Raw genomic sequence first — 17,429 nt, forward strand, 5'->3', positions numbered from 1 at the left:
GGTCCAAACTGGACGGGCCCTGAGTATTCTTTTTAAATGGCTTTTTCCGCTGACCGGATTTATAGCCTCTGAATCCGGCATTGATTGCCGTGTCTTCATTGCTGTCGCTGTTAACGCGGCGTTTTTGTTTGTTCCGACGTGTCCTGCCACTTTTGTCCTTGGTATCCGAATTACCAGGGTTCTTTGATAAGTTGTTACTGCGAGCTAGCCAACTGTCTTCACCCGCGCAAAAGCGGGTCATGAGTGTCGTGAGGGCTGCCATGGATTTCGGCTTTTCCTGTCCCAGGTGCCGGGCAAGCCACTCGTCGCGGATGTTATGCTTGAAGGCTGCTAGGGCCTCTGCGTCCGGACAGTCGACTATCTGGTTTTTCTTTGTTAGGAATGAAGGAAATATGCCCTAGAGGCAATAATAAAGTTATTATTTATTTCCTTAAATCATGATAAGTGTTTATTATTCATGCTAGAATTGTATTAACCAGAAACATAATACATGTGTGAATACATAGACAAACAGAGTGTCACTAGTATGCCTCTACTAGACTAGCTCGTTAATCAAAGATGGTTATATTTCCTAACCATAAACAAAGAGTTGTTATTTGATTAACGAGGTCACATCATTAGTTGAATGATCTGATTGACATGACCCATTCCATTAGCTTAGCACCCGATCGTTTAGTATGTTGCTATTGCTTTCTTCATGACTTATACATGTTCCTATGACTATGAGATTATGCAACTCCCGTTTACCGGAGGAACACTTTGGGTACTACCAAACGTCACAACGTAACTGGGTGATTATAAAGGAGTACTACAGGTGGCTCCAAAGGTAGATGTTGGGTTGGCGTATTTCGAGATTAGGATTTGTCACTCCGATTGTCGGAGAGGTATCTCTGGGCCCTCTCGGTAATGCACATCACATAAGCCTTGCAAGCACTGCAACTAATATGTTAGTTGTTAGATGATGTATTACGGAACGAGTAAAGAGACTTGCCAGTAACGAGATTGAACTAGGTATTGGATACCGACGATCGAATCTCGGGCAAGTAACATACCGATGACAAAGGGAACAACGTATGTTGTTATGCGGTCTGATCGATAAAGATCTTCGTAGAATATGTAGGAGCCAATATGGGCATCCAGGTCCCGCTATTGGTTATTGACCGGAGACGTGTCTCGGTCATGTCTACATTGTTCTCGAACCGTAGGGTCCGCACGCTTAACGTTACGATGACAGTTATTATGAGTTTATGCATTTTGATGTACCGAAGGTTGTTCGGAGTCCCGGATGTGATCACGGACATGACGAGGAGTCTCGAAATGGTCGAGACATAAAGATTGATATATTGGGAGCCTATATTTGGACATCGGAAGTGTTCCGGGTGAAATCGGGATTTTACCGGATTACCGGGAGGTTACCGGAACCCCCCGGGAGCCATATGGGCCTTCATGGGCCTTAGTGGAAAGGTGAAAGGGCTGCCCACAAGGGCTGCGCGCCTCCCCCCTCCCCTTAGTCCTATTAGGACTAGGAGAAGGGCCGGCCACCCTCTCTCTCTCTCCCCCCTTTGGGGAATCCTAGTTGGAATAGGATTGGAGGGGGGAGTCCTACTCCCGGTGGGAGTAGGACTCCTCCTGCGCCCTCTCCCTGGCCGACGCACCTCTCCCCCTTGGCCCCTTTATATACGGGGGCAGGGGGCACCTCTAGACACACAAGTTGATCCTTGGTGATCGTTCCTTAGCCGTGTGCGGTGCCCCCTGCCACCAAATTCCACCTCGGTCATATCGTTGTAGTGCTTAGGCGAAGCCCTGCGTCGGTAGAACATCAAGATCGTCATCACGCCGTCGTGCTGACGGAACTCTTCCTCGACGCTTTGCTGGATCGGAGCCCGAGGATCGTCATCGAGCTGAACGTGTGCTAAGAACTCGGAGGTGCCGGAGTAACGGTGCTTGGATCGGTCGGATCGGGAAGAAGACGTACGACTACTTCCTCCACGTTGTGTCAACGCTTCCGTTGCGATCTACAAGGGTACGTAGATCATACTCTCCCCTCGTTGCTATGCATCACCATGATCTTGCGTGTGCGTAGGAATTTTTTTGAAATTACTACGTTCCCCAACAAGGAACCGTGTCCAGAATTGTCTGGCTGATTCTTCTGGCTGCTGAATTATGTGGCTTAAGTCGTCGGCATCCGGCGGTCGCACATAAGTGCCCTGGAAGTTGTCGAGGAATGCGGCTTCCAGGTCCTCCCAAGAACTGATTGAGTCTGCTGGCAAGCTGTTAAGCCAATGCCGGGCCGGTCCTTTAAGTTTGAGCGGGAGGTACTTGATGGCGTGTAGATCATCGCCGCGCGCCATGTGGATGTGAAGGAGATAATCCTCAATCCATACCGCCGGGTCTGTGGTGCCATCGTATGATTCGATGTTTACGGGTTTGAAACCCTCTGGGATTTTATGCTCCATTACTTCATTCGTGAAGCATAGCGGGTGTGCGACGCCTCTGTACTGGGCTATATCACGACGTAGCTCGGAAGAGCTATGTCTGTTGTGTTCGTCCCGGCCGGATTTGTTGTATCCGGAGTGAAGATCATCGTCACGTGCCGTAGGGTGCCTGCGCGATCCGTAGATCGATCTTGTTTGTCTTGCCTTGTCCTCCAGTACGTCTCGCAGGTCTGGCGCATTTTCCCGTGCCTTAGTTGAGTGGCATCGAGGCATGGCTTGGGTGGAGGGTCGAGAGACCTCTCTGTCGCGGCCGCGAGGTGGCCGGTCTGCCATGTCATGCGCTGGTGATGTAGGTGCTTCCTCCTCTGATCGGGGTAGCGGCCTGCGCTTTGGGTAACTCTTGGAGGGGCGTTCGAGTTCATACTCTTCGGCCGCAAGGACTTCAGTCCATCTGTCAGCTAGCAAATCTTGGGCAGCTCTAAGCTGCTGCTGCTTTTTCTTGAGGCTGCTTGCCATGGCTAAAAGCCTGCGTCTAAAACGCTCTTGTTCGGCGGGGTCTGATGGTATGACGAATTCGTCGTCATCGAGGCTTGCCTCGTCTTCAGAGGGAGGCATATAGTTATCATCCTCAACCTCTTGGTCTGCCGCTCTCTCATGAGGGCTGGCTTCTCCATCTTCCTGTGCCGACTCTTGCTGAGGTGGGTGTTCTTCGGCGCTGTCCGGGGTAGTATTATCTCCCGTGCCGGAATCACCGTTTTTGCTTTGGCGGGATTTAGAGCGGCGCCGCTGACGCCGGCGCTTTGGCTGTTTCTTGGGGGTGTCCTCCCCCACTGTTCCATCGCCATCACCATCTTTTGGAGTATCCACCATATATATGTCATATGACGAGGTGGCCTTCCAGCGCCCTACAGGTGCTGGTTCCTGTTCGTCTCCTACATCGTCGTCCATACCGTCGATGTCTTCGGAGCCGAAGCCAAGCATGTCGGTTAAATCGTCGACAGTGGCTACAAAGTGGGTGGTGGGTGGGTTTTGAATTTCTTCATTGTCCGCACCCCATCCTCGCTGACCGTAATCCGGCCAGGGCTCTCCTGATAAAGAGAGAGACTTAAGAGAATTCAGGATGACGCCAAAAGGCGAGTGCTGAAAGATGTCTGCGGCGGTGAACTCCATTATCAGCGCCCAATCGGATTCGATTGGCAGGGGTGCGGGGGGTTCGGAGTCCGGGAAGGAGTCCGGATCCTCGGAGTCACGGATCATGCAGAGTGCGGGGCTAGCGTTCGGCTCGATCGCCTTTAAGATCGCAGCCCCCGAGGTGGTGTCCAGCCGCTCGTCCTCAATTGGCGCAATAGGTTCCGAGTTAGAGGTCGGAACCGATGCGTGTGCGGCCTCCAGGACACTACCAGGAGGCAGAGCTAGATCATGCCCCTCGAGATAGTGCGGCGCGCTTGGCCGTGGCTCGAACCCGTCGAAGATCAAGTCTCCGCGGATGTCAGCCGTGTAGTTTAAGCTTCCAAACCTGACTTGATGGCCAGGGGCGTAGCTTTCGATCTGCTCCAAGTGGCCAAGAGAATTGGCCCGCAGAGCGAAGCCGCCGAAGACGAAGATCTGTCCGGGGAGAAAAGTCTCACCCTGGACCGCATCGTTGTTGATGATCAAAGGAGCCATCGGACCTAACGACGACGACACAGAGGAACTCTCAATGAAAGCACCAATGTCGGTGTCAAAACCGGCGGATCTCGGGTAGGGGGTCCCGAACTGTGCGTCTAGGCTGGATGGTAACAGGAGGCAGGGAACACGATGTTTTACCCAGGTTCGGGCCCTCTTGATGGAGGTAAAACCCTACGTCCTGCTTGATTAATATTGATGATATTGGTAGTACAAGAGTAGATCTACCACGAGATCAAGGAGGCTAAACCCTAGAAGCTAGCCTATGGTATGATTGTTGTATATGGAGTTGATGAAGTTGTCCTACGGACTAAAACCCTCCGGTTTATATAGACACCGGATAGGGTTAGGGTTACATAGAGTCGGTTACAATGGTAGGAGATCTTGAATATCCGCATCGCCAAGCTTGCCTTCCACGCCAAGGAAAGTCCCATCCGGACACGGGACGAAGTCTTCAATCTTGTATCTTCATAGTCCAGGAGTCCGGCTAAAGGTATAGTCCGGCTACCCGAACACCCCCTAATCCAGAACTCCCTCAAGCACAGTTTGCAGTTCTTGCATGAAAAGCCCAACCGTGCTTCCACAAAAAGTGAAGCACATATGTGCATCCATGTGAAGCACAATTGTGTTTCTATGTTTTTATTCTATTTCCTTTTTCTTCGGTTTCTAGTTTTTCTCTTTCTTGGGTTTAATTTTTTCCCAACTTCCGATCTTTTTGGTCCTGAATTTTTCGTTTTTATCTCCATTTTTGTTGTTTTTTGAGATTCGGTTTATTTGTTTCTTTTTTTGGTTTCCCTGTGAAGCACAATTGTATTTCTTGCATGTAAGCCTAACCGCGTTTCAACAAAAAGTGAAGCACAATTAAGCTTCCGCGTGAATCACAACAAAAACTGTGCGTCTGTGCTTTCCTCAAAAAATTGAAGTACATATGTGCTTCCGCATGAAAGCGCACATCCCACACAAAGCACAATTTAGTTTAATTGGAAGCACGAGATGGTATAGTTTGGAAGCACAAGTTGTTACTAGTTGAAAGCACACATTTTTCTAAAAAAAAGATCATTCAAACCTATCAACATGGGAACTAAATTTGAAGATCTCGACTTAAGAACCACAACGATGAGAACGGTTGATGATTTAGACGCACCTATAGTATAGGGAGATCGAACATTACAAAAAAAAAAGAATAAAAAAAGCACAAACAAACTCACCATGGCTTCCGTGCGTGGGAAGAAATCTCAGAAAGACTTGAGGTTGCGACAAATGTCACACATGCAGTGCGTCATTTGACGTCAGCCATCAGAAAACGTGGGAGTGGCCTTTGCGAGAGGTACCCTTGACTCATGATTTCGGAAAAATCCCCTCAAACCCGCCCCAAAGCTCTGATGCCAAACAGGGCCTTAACGTTAAACCAAACCCAGCCCAGCCCAGCCCAGGAGGAGGGGGAAAGCGATGCATGGATCAACCAACCCCGGCCCGATCCGATCCTTCTCAGGGGGAGGAAGAGGAATATCCCGTTACGCCGCGAGCATTTCCCTGCTGGCCCACAGGAAGGAATCGCAGGAGGTCTCGCAACCCGCACGCACGCACACGACGACCATAGAGGCCAATCTGCAGTGCACACACGCAGCCTCGTCTCCTCCGTTCGCAGCGGCAGCAGCAAGAGAAGAGGCGGCCGGCCCTCCCAGCCCCCAAAGAGCGAGTGAAGAGAAGAAGCAGAGCCGAGCCGAAATGAGGCGCCCCCTCCCCCTACTCCTCTCCTGACAAACCTCTCCCCCCTCCAAACCCCCCCTCCCCTCCCCTCCCCTCCCCTTGGTTCGTCCGCCCGCCTCGGACTCCACGGCCGCCCCACCGGTAAGTGCGCCGCCCCTCCTCCTCCTCCCCCGCCGGTCGACTCCGACGGATTCACTGCCCCGCCCGCCCGCTCGTCGGCGGCCCCCCATTTTTGGGGGAATTTTGTTTTCCTCCGTCGAGAACCCGTCGCCGTCCGATTTGACGGGCCTCATTTCGGGCGGTGTTTCACTCCCCCGCTACTCTCTCCATCTAATAATGCCGGCCGCCTCTCCCCGTTCCTGATTTTCGATTGCGTCTCCGCCAGGTGCAAGGGAGGATGGATTTGTCCAGGTTCGCGTCTCCGCGCCCGCCGGGCCTGCAGATCGGCGCCGCCTCCCTCCGGGGGGCCTGCTCGCTGCGCCGACCCCGGCACAGAGGCGGGGTCCACGGCGGCCGGGGCGGGAACCTCATGGTCGCCTCGGCCCTCCGCGGCTCAAGCAGCGGCCTCTTCTACGCCGCCCCGAACCACGGCCGTCTCCGGCTCAGACGGACCGGGTCGGCGCGCTGCCAGGGCAACGACTCGCTCGCCTACGTGGACGGCCCGCTGGAGGGCACCAAGGGCAGCAGCGACGGCGGCGACGACCCGGGCACCACATCGGGGTCCGACGCTGAGGAGAGGGCCCGCAGCGCCGCCGTCGACGTGGACGACCTCCGCGACCTGCTGCAAAAGGCCAGGAAGGAGCTGGAGGTGGCCCGGCTCAACAGCACCATGTTCGAGGGCAAGGCGCAGCGCATCTCCGAGTCGGCCATCGCGCTCAAGGACCGCGCCGACAGCGCGCAGACCGAGGTGTCCGCCGCTGTGGCCACCGTGCAGGAGATCATCAGCAAGGAGGACGACGCCAAGGAGGCCGTCCGCAAGGCCACCATGGCGCTCTCCATGGCCGAGGCCCGGCTGCAGCTCGCCGCGGAGGCGCTCGACGCCAAGAGGGGCTCCGTCGGGCAGCTGGAGGTCAGCCTCGACGACGTCGAGGAGGAGGCGCTCGCGTCCGCCCAGGAGGAGATCAAGGGGTGCCAGGCCAGCTTGTCAAAATGCGAGGAGGAGCTGGGCCAGATCCAGGGGAAGAAGATGGAGCTGCAGAAGGAGGTCGACAGGCTGACCGAGCTCGCCGAGAGGGCTCTCCTGGACGCCTCCAAGGCCGAGGAGGACGTTTCCAACATAATGGTGTTGGCTGAGCAGGCCGTGGCTCTTGAGATGGAAGCGGCCAAGCGCGTGAACGACGCGGAGCTGGCGTTACAGAAGGCGGAGAAGGCGGTCGAGTCCGTTGTGGAGCTGGTGCCGGCTGCTGATGGGCACATGAGTGACGAAGAGGACGATCTTTCTGATGTTTATGACTATAGCGGTGACGGCATGGCTGACATTTCTGAAAGGGATGAGGTGTCAAATGTCGAGCGTTTGATGCAGATTAGCGACTTGGCTGCTGAAGGCATCGAGCCGCTTGAACCGTCTAATGAAATGCCTGTTGAAGAACGCAGTGACAAGTTGCTTGTTGAGCCTCAGAAAGAAGCTGAACCTGACGTAGATAAGTCAAAGCAAGGGAAGAAGCAGGAGTCTTCCAAATCATCGTTGAAGAGGTCGTCTCGTTTTTTCTCGGCGTCTTTCTTCTCCTCCAAATCGGATGGAGAATTTACACCTACATCTGTATTCCGAGGGCTAATGAAATCAGCAAGAAAACAAGCACCAGCTCTTGTTGCCGGGATACTGCTTCTTGGTGCAGGGTGAGTTGCATGGTAACTGATATATACATTTTCTTGGCTTCTGTTTTGCAGTAAAGATTTGATTTCGCATATCTCCATCTGTTTACCTTGTATACTCTTCTAGTATGCCCATTTGTTGACCTGTGGAATAAATATAACCGTGCGTGATTGCTTCCTTTTACAGTAGTTGAACCAGCTCTTTCTCAAATGACGTTTTCCTTGTGTGTGTACCATAGGGCATTCTTCTTCAATAGAGCTGAGAAGAATAGTCAATTGTTTCAGCAGCCAGGCATAACCACCACAAGCATTGAAGAAGTTACCTCCACTGCAAAGCCCATAGTTCGCGAGATACGGCAGTTACCACAAAGAATAAAGAAGCTAATCGAGCTCTTACCTCATCAAGAGGTATTTGTCCCCGTTTAATCTGAACCTGTATATCAGTGAGTTTCATAATTCATTTGTCTGACCACTCTATTACCGCTCATGTAAACTAATTTGAAGTTTAGCTTCCTTACGCCCTTTATTGCCCTATTCAGGTAAATGAGGAAGAAGCTTCGCTTTTTGACGTACTATATTTGCTGCTGGCTAGTGTTGTTTTTGTACCATTATTCCAGAAAATACCTGGAGGTGAGATATGTTTATCTGCTATGTGTATGTACCTTGATAAGAACCAGTATATTTGTATGCTCAGTTATTATATTCACTTTGATATCCTAGGTAGTCCTGTTCTTGGATATCTTGCTGCTGGTGTCCTCATTGGTCCCTATGGTCTTTCTATCATCCGCAATGTCCATGGAACAAAGGCAATTGCTGAATTTGGAGTCGTGTTCTTGTTATTCAACATTGGCCTTGAGGTACAAGCTGAGTGGTTCTAAAGATTCTTTCTTCTTTCAGGAAGCATCAGTTTAATATATTTTTGTATCTGCAGCTTTCTGTGGAAAGGTTAAGTTCGATGAAGAAGTATGTCTTTGGATTAGGCTCTGCTCAGGTAATTTCAATGCGTATGTAATCATCAAGCAGTTGTCCATGCGGATTACTCCCTGACAAATTGTAACAATCGACAGGTGTTGGTTACTACAGCAGTTGTTGGTCTGGCAGCTCACCGTTTTGCAGCACTACCAGGACCAGCGGCAATTGTTGTTGGGAGTGGTTTGGCTCTATCATCCACAGCTGTCGTCTTGCAAGTATGATTTGTAACCGGCAATTATCTTATTTATCGAATTTTGCTAGGTTGGTTTTCAGCACAAGTCAATTATCACAATCAAATGAAGTTGTTCATCAGAAGCAATTTCTTCAGGGAATAAGTAGATTGGCCGGATTTATGTTGTGGTCATACTTTGAATATTCAGGCGTAGACTTGGTTTATTGAAGTGCTTTCTTTCGTCTACATATTTATCTGCATTCTTCAAAATTCTATCCGAATCTTTTGTTGCTCTGCTGTTGAGTACTTGCTGTTTTTTGCTCCGCCAGGTACTACAAGAACGTGGGGAGAGCACATCACGGCATGGACGCGCCACATTTTCTGTGCTACTTTTCCAGGTACAATTTCAGCATGGTCTGACATATACCTTTTCAGGGCTCTCTCCTTATGTTATTGCCATTGTACTTTAGCATGCCCCTTCGGTGATGTTCATAAGCTTTGTTTTTTGGCCATGGGTACAGTTGTAGTATCTCATTTTAGTGAAAGAAATGAGCCGACCTTTTGATAATGGCAGCCTTGCACTTCTTTTTAACAGATGTTTCTTAATTTGTATCCAGGATCTGGCCGTGGTGGTTCTGTTGATATTGATCCCACTCATTTCACCTAATTCTTCAAAAGGAGGGGTAAGCTTTTTATGTCATGTGCTTTTCCCTTGTCGAGCTAGCACATTTTTTTTCTTGATGCACACCATTTTACACATTTTTCAAAGAATCCACATCACATAAACTGCTCACCCAAGTTTCTGAACTCTCTTCTCTGATTTTCACTTCTACTGAGCACTATAAAACCCATGTTCTTCCATAATGTTCTTGAATGTCCAGAGCTATGTGAACATGATGATATTTCATTGCACTAGTGTCCAGAGCCATGTGTTTAGCCTTTCTGTTTGAACAGTACGGGTATGGCCCTTGATACCTTCTCTGCTTCTTACAGGTTGGTTTCCAAGCAATATTGGAAGCTATGGGAATGGCTGCGGTAAAGGCAATAGCTGCTATAACTGCCATCATTGCTGGAGGTCGTTTGGTGAGTTGTATATTCGTTCATTTTAGTTGGCATGCTTATCTTATGAGAAACTTTGCATAACTCTTCTTAACTGCCTGCTTAACAAGCACACATACATAACATGCATTTACGTGTCGCTGCCGCTGTTGTGTGTGCGTTTTAGTCCTTTTATTTTGAACCTGCATTTCTTATAATTTGATTGTACCTGTTTGACTCACATTGTTCGTTGTTGAACAGTTCCTTCGGCCAATTTACAGGCAAATTGCTGAAAATCGGAACGCCGAGATATTTTCAGCAAATACTCTCCTTGTTATATTTGGGACAAGTCTTCTTACTGCTCGGGTATGTATTTTATTTGATTAATTCTGAGCTTGCTTACCTGAAATCTACATCTCATATTGTTGTACATTTCTTTATAGGCTGGCTTATCGATGGCACTGGGAGCATTTTTGGCTGGTTTGTTGTTAGCAGAAACAGAGTTCTCCTTGCAGGTTGAGTCGGATATTGCTCCTTACCGTGGCCTTCTGTTAGGTCTATTCTTTATGACGGTGAGGGCTCTGAAGACAATCTCACTAGATATTAATTCCTGTAACCTATACCATTAGGATTTTGTTGCAGAGTGTACCATTCTTATATGATGGAGCAGATATATAATGCAGTTTTGCAGATACCATAATAGGTCAATTCTTGTTTATTAATTCATTAGTCATGGAGTCATCGACATATGCATTGACCCACATGAAATCCTTATTCATTTCATTTAACTGTTCAATATTGAATCGTTTTCGCTCCACTCTAATCTTACTGCAGAATTTCATTATTATCACAAGTTTCTCATATCATATATTTTAAATACAATTAATGATCATTTGCGCTATCTCAATTGATGCTGTCAAGACGCAATAATATCTTATTTCTTTTCTAGCAGGCAACTTCATGTATTTCTTATTGTTTCAATATATCTTGCTCGTAGAGCTATTATTTCTTTCTTTCAACAACTTGCCATGCATAGAATCATAAGAATGCCACTAATTGGTGTCATATCACTTATGTTTGTCTTATTTTGGATTTACATGCCATTAACATTTCAGAAATTTATTTCTTGAACATCAATGCTTGAATTACTTTAGAACATTTCTAATTCCTTTTGTAAGTTCCGACCATATTTGATACCTTCTTAATGCTTACCCTGGTTTGTTTCTTTCCAGGTTGGAATGTCTATTGACCCAAAGCTGTTTCTGTCAAACTTCCCAGCAGTCTCTTTGATATTAGGTCTCTTAATTATTGGAAAGACACTGTTAGTAACATTTATTGGTAGAGTGTTTGGAGTTTCCACCATAGCTGCTGTTCGGGTTGGTCTTTTGCTTGCACCTGGTGGGGAGTTTGCTTTTGTTGCCTTTGGAGAAGCCGTTAACCAGGTATTGTATTTACTATTTTCTTTGACTGTACCTCGTGTTTTGTGTTTTTCCTATTGTTAGCCTTATAGGCGGTGAGATATTTCTTTCTCACACGTGAGTTTATCATGGGAGCAATAATTTTTATAAATGGCAACGCTGTCTTTGCAGGGTCTTCTATCGCCTCAATTATCGTCATTATTATTTTTGGTGGTTGGCCTTTCAATGGCTATGACACCATATTTAGCTGCTGGAGGGCAGTTTCTAGCATCAAAATTTGAGCAGCATGATGTCAGGAGTTTATTGCCAGTGGAAAGTGAGGTATATTCTTTCTTTCCTTTTGTCATTGGTCAGCTCAGCTATCACCTGTTGTTTTGGTTACCTTTATGGCTTTATCTGTAATCATGGCTTAATTAAAAAAACATTTTTCTTAGTCTAAATTTTAAATTAGTGAACCGTCATCTCCGACTTTGAGAATCCGTACTGTCAGAAAGTATGCCCAACTTCCTGCATTTACATGCACACCCCTGTGCATTCCTTGTGTTATGTGTATAATAAAGCCAGATAATGTATTTCTTTTTAAGTAACTGAGCAGCCTTAATAACTCAAACAGCATACACTAGAAGCCTTGTTACGTATATATATGATATAGTAACTTTCAGTGTGTCAGTACTAAACTACTAGCACTAATGGCCATCTGTAAATTGGACATTTATTTTGAAAAGGAATTTGTTTGCATTTAATTTCTCAGATATACTGATGGAGTAATAAAGTTTTTTCCTTACATGATGGTGCCAGTATCTTGAAAGAAATTTAATAACCACTTCCGAACCACCTAAACTGAATGCAAGGTGCCCTTTGCCTGCCTCCATCTGAATATTGACGTTGATTGGTTGGTCGCTTAGTGGATTGTATAGTTTGTTCTAATTTAGTGCCATTACTCGGCAAGGAACAGGCAGTTAATGCCTGTTTGCACAAAAATATTATAGATATTATGTTTACAAGCAAAAGTTAGGCCAACTTTGGTTAGAACAGGTATTGTTAACTGTTGCGAGTCATATGACCCCTGTCCCTGAAAACAATCACAAAAGCAAGGGAATAAGTAGTCCAAAAGCCAGTTAGGTCAGGGGCGCTGTATGCAAGCGGCTTGTTTTCCCCAATATAAGGAACTTTAGTTGATAAGTAGTAATTGTATATGAGGTATTTGCCAGCTTAGTTATGCCGGATGTGAAAAATACCCAAAGCAAGATAAGTTTGCTTCAAGTTAGAATATCATTACTTTTGTACAATCTCCTCTGCTTACAAGTGATATTACGGCAGCTATTCAATTTCCTGTAAGATGCTGATTCTCACTGAGCTATAATTTTGTTTGTTTGTGTAGACGGATGACTTGCAAGGCCATATTATTATTTTGGGATTTGGACGTGTTGGGCAGGTTTGTCATGCAATCCTCATGAGCTATTATATCTACTATGTTCAATAGTTTTGATAATACATATTTTCCTTGTGCTAGATCATTGCCCAACTCCTGTCAGAACGGTTAATTCCATTTGTTGCGCTTGATGTTCGAAGGTATGGTACTGGATATGGAAATAACCTTATCTGTAACACAACTATTCAAATGTAGTGAAACATGTTTTCATTACTACAATCAAGTGTTGATCCATGACTCCATGAGTATGGCTGCTATATGTATATCAATGCTTAAGTCTGCGAATTACTTTGCTAGTTTTAGGATTTAGCTATGCTGTGTACTAATGGTTGCTATCATGCTTCTTTGATGATTAACATGTAACTAGAGTTAAATTCTGCTATATCAGCAAACAGTATCTGTCAGCAAACCATCTTGAAGGATCCAGTAAGGTTGACTTGGAAACTAGGAAAATAGTAGCGACCCTGGAGTGATGGGTCTTATACCCTACTACTTTGGAATGTGAATTAGACCCATGGTTCTAGTTACTTTTGTACAAACTATAGAGCTGTATGGGCTCTGAGCCCGTTGATGATTACTTCAATACTAGAGCCCGTTGATGATTACTTGAGCAAGATGATGATTAACATGTAACTAGAGCCCGTTGGTTCCACTTCCATTATGATAGACCCATACAAACTAGTGTAATTTGGTTACCATTCTATCTGTTTTAGTCTACTGCTTGTTCAATAATCAATAGTCAATTTGTCAACTACTCTGATAAAGTCTAGTGCAGTTTCCACCATTTAATTCTGGGATACTTTTCAGTGATCGGGTGGCAGTTGGGCGCGCACTTGATCTACCAGTATATTTCGGTGATGCAGGAAGCAGAGAGGTATGCATAATTTTACAGAACTCAATTATACGCTTGTCAAAACACAGAAGCAATGATTTATTGGTTTTGGCTAGGTACTGCACAAAGTTGGAGCTGAGAGGGCATGTGCTGCTGCCATTACTTTAGATACTCCTGGTGCAAATTATAGAGCTGTATGGGCTCTGAGCAAATACTTTCCAAATGTGAAGACATTTGTCAGAGCACATGATGTTGATCATGGTGTTAATTTGGAGAAAGCTGGTGCATCAGCGGTAAGTAAACACCACAAAGCAATCTATTGTGTGGTCCTAAAACATTATTTTGGGCAACTTATATGATGAAAGGCCATGTGGTTTGGCTAATTATTTGGAATGTGAATTGTTTTATTAGTTTATCAGAACAAATTGCAATTCAGCAACCTGCCTTGTGAAACACAGTGTTATAAAAGTGGATCTACTAGAATGTAAACAAGCGGGCGCCCCTACCTATTATGCATAATCGCTACTGGTGGGTGGGCTGAACACAGAATCATGTCAAAATCATTCATGACAAGTACAATTATTGTTCAATGCATTGGAAATCAAGCACTTAGTAGCCAACCTCCCTCGTGCTGTTCTTTCCATGTGTATTCTTGTCATTGTCTACCCAGTTTTTCTAATCATATACTTTATCACCGTCAACTATGTTTATACAATTTATGATAAAACTGCATTCAAAACTTTTTTAGGTTGTCCCTGAGACCTTAGAACCAAGTCTTCAATTGGCTGCTGCTGTTCTTGCTCAAGTAAGCTCCGCTATTATTCTGTTCTGATGTGCTCATTCAGAAAAGTATTGAATTTGACGCGTAAGCACCATTTTCTTCATGTACTGTATCACAGGCAAAACTTCCAATGTCCGAGATTGCAACAACCATCAACGAATTCAGGAATCGTCATTTGTCAGAGCTTACGGAGGTGTGTGGTTGCATCGTAATTTAGTGATCTTATCCGTAACACTTTAACCATCAAATTATTATGGATGACACAACAGATAAAAAATATTTAAAAGATGCAATTGCCTTGAATTGAACACGGTATAAAAATAGCTTACAGTGAATTTTCATCATCTGTTATAGTAGCGCTTTGTGAAGAACTACTAGCCGTTCGGTAAAGAGTAGTGCTGTACAGTATATGGTCATTTGCATGATTTAAAATGTAATGTAGGTATTTCTCAAACATTTCTAGTGGAAAAATACCAGTTCCAGTTTCCATATTAGTTGAGCAGAGCGGTTTGTTTGTCCATGTCTCAAAACTCAAGAGGACATTGCTGTCTGCTTCTTCCTTGACAATCCAGATGGAACAACAATAAGTAGACGCGACGAATGCAATAGATGCTTGTCAACTTGCTGGGACAATAATTCTTCTGATTAACCGGTGGCTGCTTGCTTCTTTCACAGCTTTGTTCTACAAGCGGGAGCTCCCTGGGCTACGGCTTCTCTCGGGTCATGTCGAAAACGAAGCCTGTGGTCTCCGACGACGAGAGCGACACCATTGATGGAGCCCTGGCGATCTGAGCCCACTACGCAAACGTAAAAGGCTCCGCCTCCCTTGTCCTCCTCCCAGGGCTGTACAGTAGATGTGTTCGCGTATAGAAAGGTAGCAAAAATAATAGTCCGAGCGTACGGCTGTTACCGATCTTGGCAACATTTTAGCTCTTCCATTTTTGGCATGGTAGGACATTTGTTTCTTTTCTCTTCCAGACCACTGTTTCTTCCTTTTTTTCTTCTTTCGAGCCCTTTTACTCCCCGTCAAGTAGACGGTGGAAGATTTGGTTATCAGGGTTGCATGCAGGACACTGGGAATTTTGCAGAAAGTGTCCGCCATTTTGCGTTTGCTGTTCTACTCTACTCTTATCCAAGTTTTTGATTTTCTTTCTTTACATAAGTTGAGAAAGGTATTGCTTCTTGCATTAGCATCTGGTCTTTATTTTTTGTCCCACACTTGGGAGATGACCTAGATTTTAGTAGACATGCGTTAATCAATTTTCAATGTAAATTATGGCAAAATATCTTTCATGACCACTTCAATATTTTTGGACAGTTAAATGGAGTATGTCACTCTGGGCATGTTTTCGTTTTCTTATCTACTCCCTTTTCTATTTTTGGACAGTTAAATGGAGTAATTAATAGAGTTGTTGTATAGTACCCTTGTGAATTATAACAGACCCGGGATAGATCTGTCGGGTGCTGCCTTGGCCTGGTGGTCGAGGATGAAGAAGTGGGAAAGCAGTAGCACCAGCGGGTCCTCCCGTAGCACAACAAGGACCATAGAGGGATGCAACTGAGCTAGCTCGATGCCAAGCTCAACGAGGAACTTCTCGGCGAAGGGGTGCAGAGGAATGCAGGCAAACACTGCAGTGGAGCCCGGGTGCCGCTCTCGCGAGAAGTGATGCTTGTTTGGGTCAAGAAGGACCCCAAAGCATCCCACGGGCTTTAGACCGTCGAGGTCGTTGGCATCCATAGAGGACAGATTAAGAAGGTCACTCTCCGGCTCATCCATCCATGACTTCCTCTTAGTTGTCGTCTTCTTGACCTTCAATTGTGCACCAAAGGCAGAGCTTGCCATAAGAGCCCTTGCTCCATTCTGCAGAGGAGTTGCCCTTCCGATCAAAGCAGTGTGTTGAAGGATCATGAGCGTCACACCTAGAAATGAAAAAGCGCTTAAAAGAGCAGGCATCATGAGGAAGGTAGGAACACCACTGTCCCTCGGTCCCCCACCCCCAGCGCGCGCGCTCTCTCTCTCAGTTTTCGGAAAGTTCCTGGGAGCATCCAATCCAGTTTTGGGAAGCTCCCATGCCCATTTTTCTTTTCTTTTCTAGGTTTTTTCTTGTTGGTTTTCTCTAATTTTGTCGTTTATTTTTTAATACTGTTTTTAAATTTTTTTCCCTTTTATACCTTGCCACTATTTTAATATTTGTGGACAAATTTTAAATTCATGACCACTTTTTCAGATCTCAAATATTCTTTGAACTTGCAATTTTATTTTTTGAAATTTATGATCATTCTAAGAAATTCATAGACTGTTTTTAAACTCGCCAGCTTGTTTTTGAATTCATGAACATATTTTGATATTCATTATTTTTTTAATCCGCAATCATTTTTTGAACTTGGGATATTTTTTTGACTCCATGATTTTTTTAAATAATCATGAGATTTTTTTCAAATTCGTGAACATTTCAGCCGAATGGGGTTGGAAAATTCCTATAATTAACTAATGACTAATTAGTATGGTTGAACTTTCTATTTTAATTATATGCATCCCTGTGACTAATTAATTAATTGCATTAATGACTTGATTTCATAATAGATTTGGCGTGAAAAAAAATCCCTACTCAAATAGACTTAATTAATTGCACTCATAATTATTTTTAGGCTAATTAATTATATTAATGGCTTCTTCCCAAATTATTTTGCATGAGTGACCTTGTGATACATTTCATAATTAACCTGATCCTCCCATTCAAGGCTTGATATTACTTTTCATAATTAATGTGATACTCACGTCCAAAGAATGATACTCTCAGTGATTAATGCGATTCTTTCGTTCAACACTCGATGATACTTCTCATAATTAATGTGATTCTCCTGCCAAAAAATAATACTCTCCATAATCCAGACAAAATATACAGTGGTGGGAGGTGAGGTGATAAAAACCCGGACGATATTAAACCATGTAGGGGAAGCTTTCAAGTCTCAGTTTAGGAGTAGAGATACTGCAAGGAATTCATCCGCGCGCAGAGTGTTCGTGCGACTTAGGACACTCGTTTTCTCGTTTTGTTCATAACATTAAAAAATGTTGCATGTTTTTATTAAATGTTAAAAGTTTATATAAAAATGTCGAACTTGTACAAAAAATGCTAAAAGTGTTTTTTCAATAACATTTTT

General features: G+C 45.2%; 1 protein-coding gene across 1 annotated transcript; it reads left to right on the plus strand.

The window, feature by feature from the left end:
• Positions 1-5,763: 5,763 nt before the first annotated feature.
• LOC123055302 (K(+) efflux antiporter 2, chloroplastic) lies at positions 5,764-15,623 on the plus strand. The gene is made up of 21 exons (XM_044479300.1): positions 5,764-5,951; positions 6,196-7,646; positions 7,862-8,030; positions 8,162-8,252; positions 8,343-8,479; positions 8,554-8,613; positions 8,690-8,809; positions 9,096-9,164; positions 9,384-9,449; positions 9,760-9,849; positions 10,066-10,170; positions 10,248-10,376; positions 11,037-11,246; positions 11,394-11,543; positions 12,604-12,657; positions 12,736-12,794; positions 13,462-13,528; positions 13,603-13,779; positions 14,235-14,291; positions 14,386-14,460; positions 14,943-15,623. Exons 2-21 carry the CDS (start codon positions 6,208-6,210, stop codon positions 15,057-15,059), a joined length of 3,441 nt encoding a protein of 1,146 aa, XP_044335235.1. The 5' UTR covers positions 5,764-5,951; positions 6,196-6,207; the 3' UTR covers positions 15,060-15,623.
• The last annotated feature ends 1,806 nt before the right edge of the window (positions 15,624-17,429 follow it).

The sequence above is a fragment of the Triticum aestivum genome, chromosome 2D (genome assembly GCF_018294505.1).
Source record: "Triticum aestivum cultivar Chinese Spring chromosome 2D, IWGSC CS RefSeq v2.1, whole genome shotgun sequence".
In the NCBI taxonomy this organism is placed as follows: Eukaryota; Viridiplantae; Streptophyta; class Magnoliopsida; order Poales; family Poaceae; genus Triticum; species Triticum aestivum.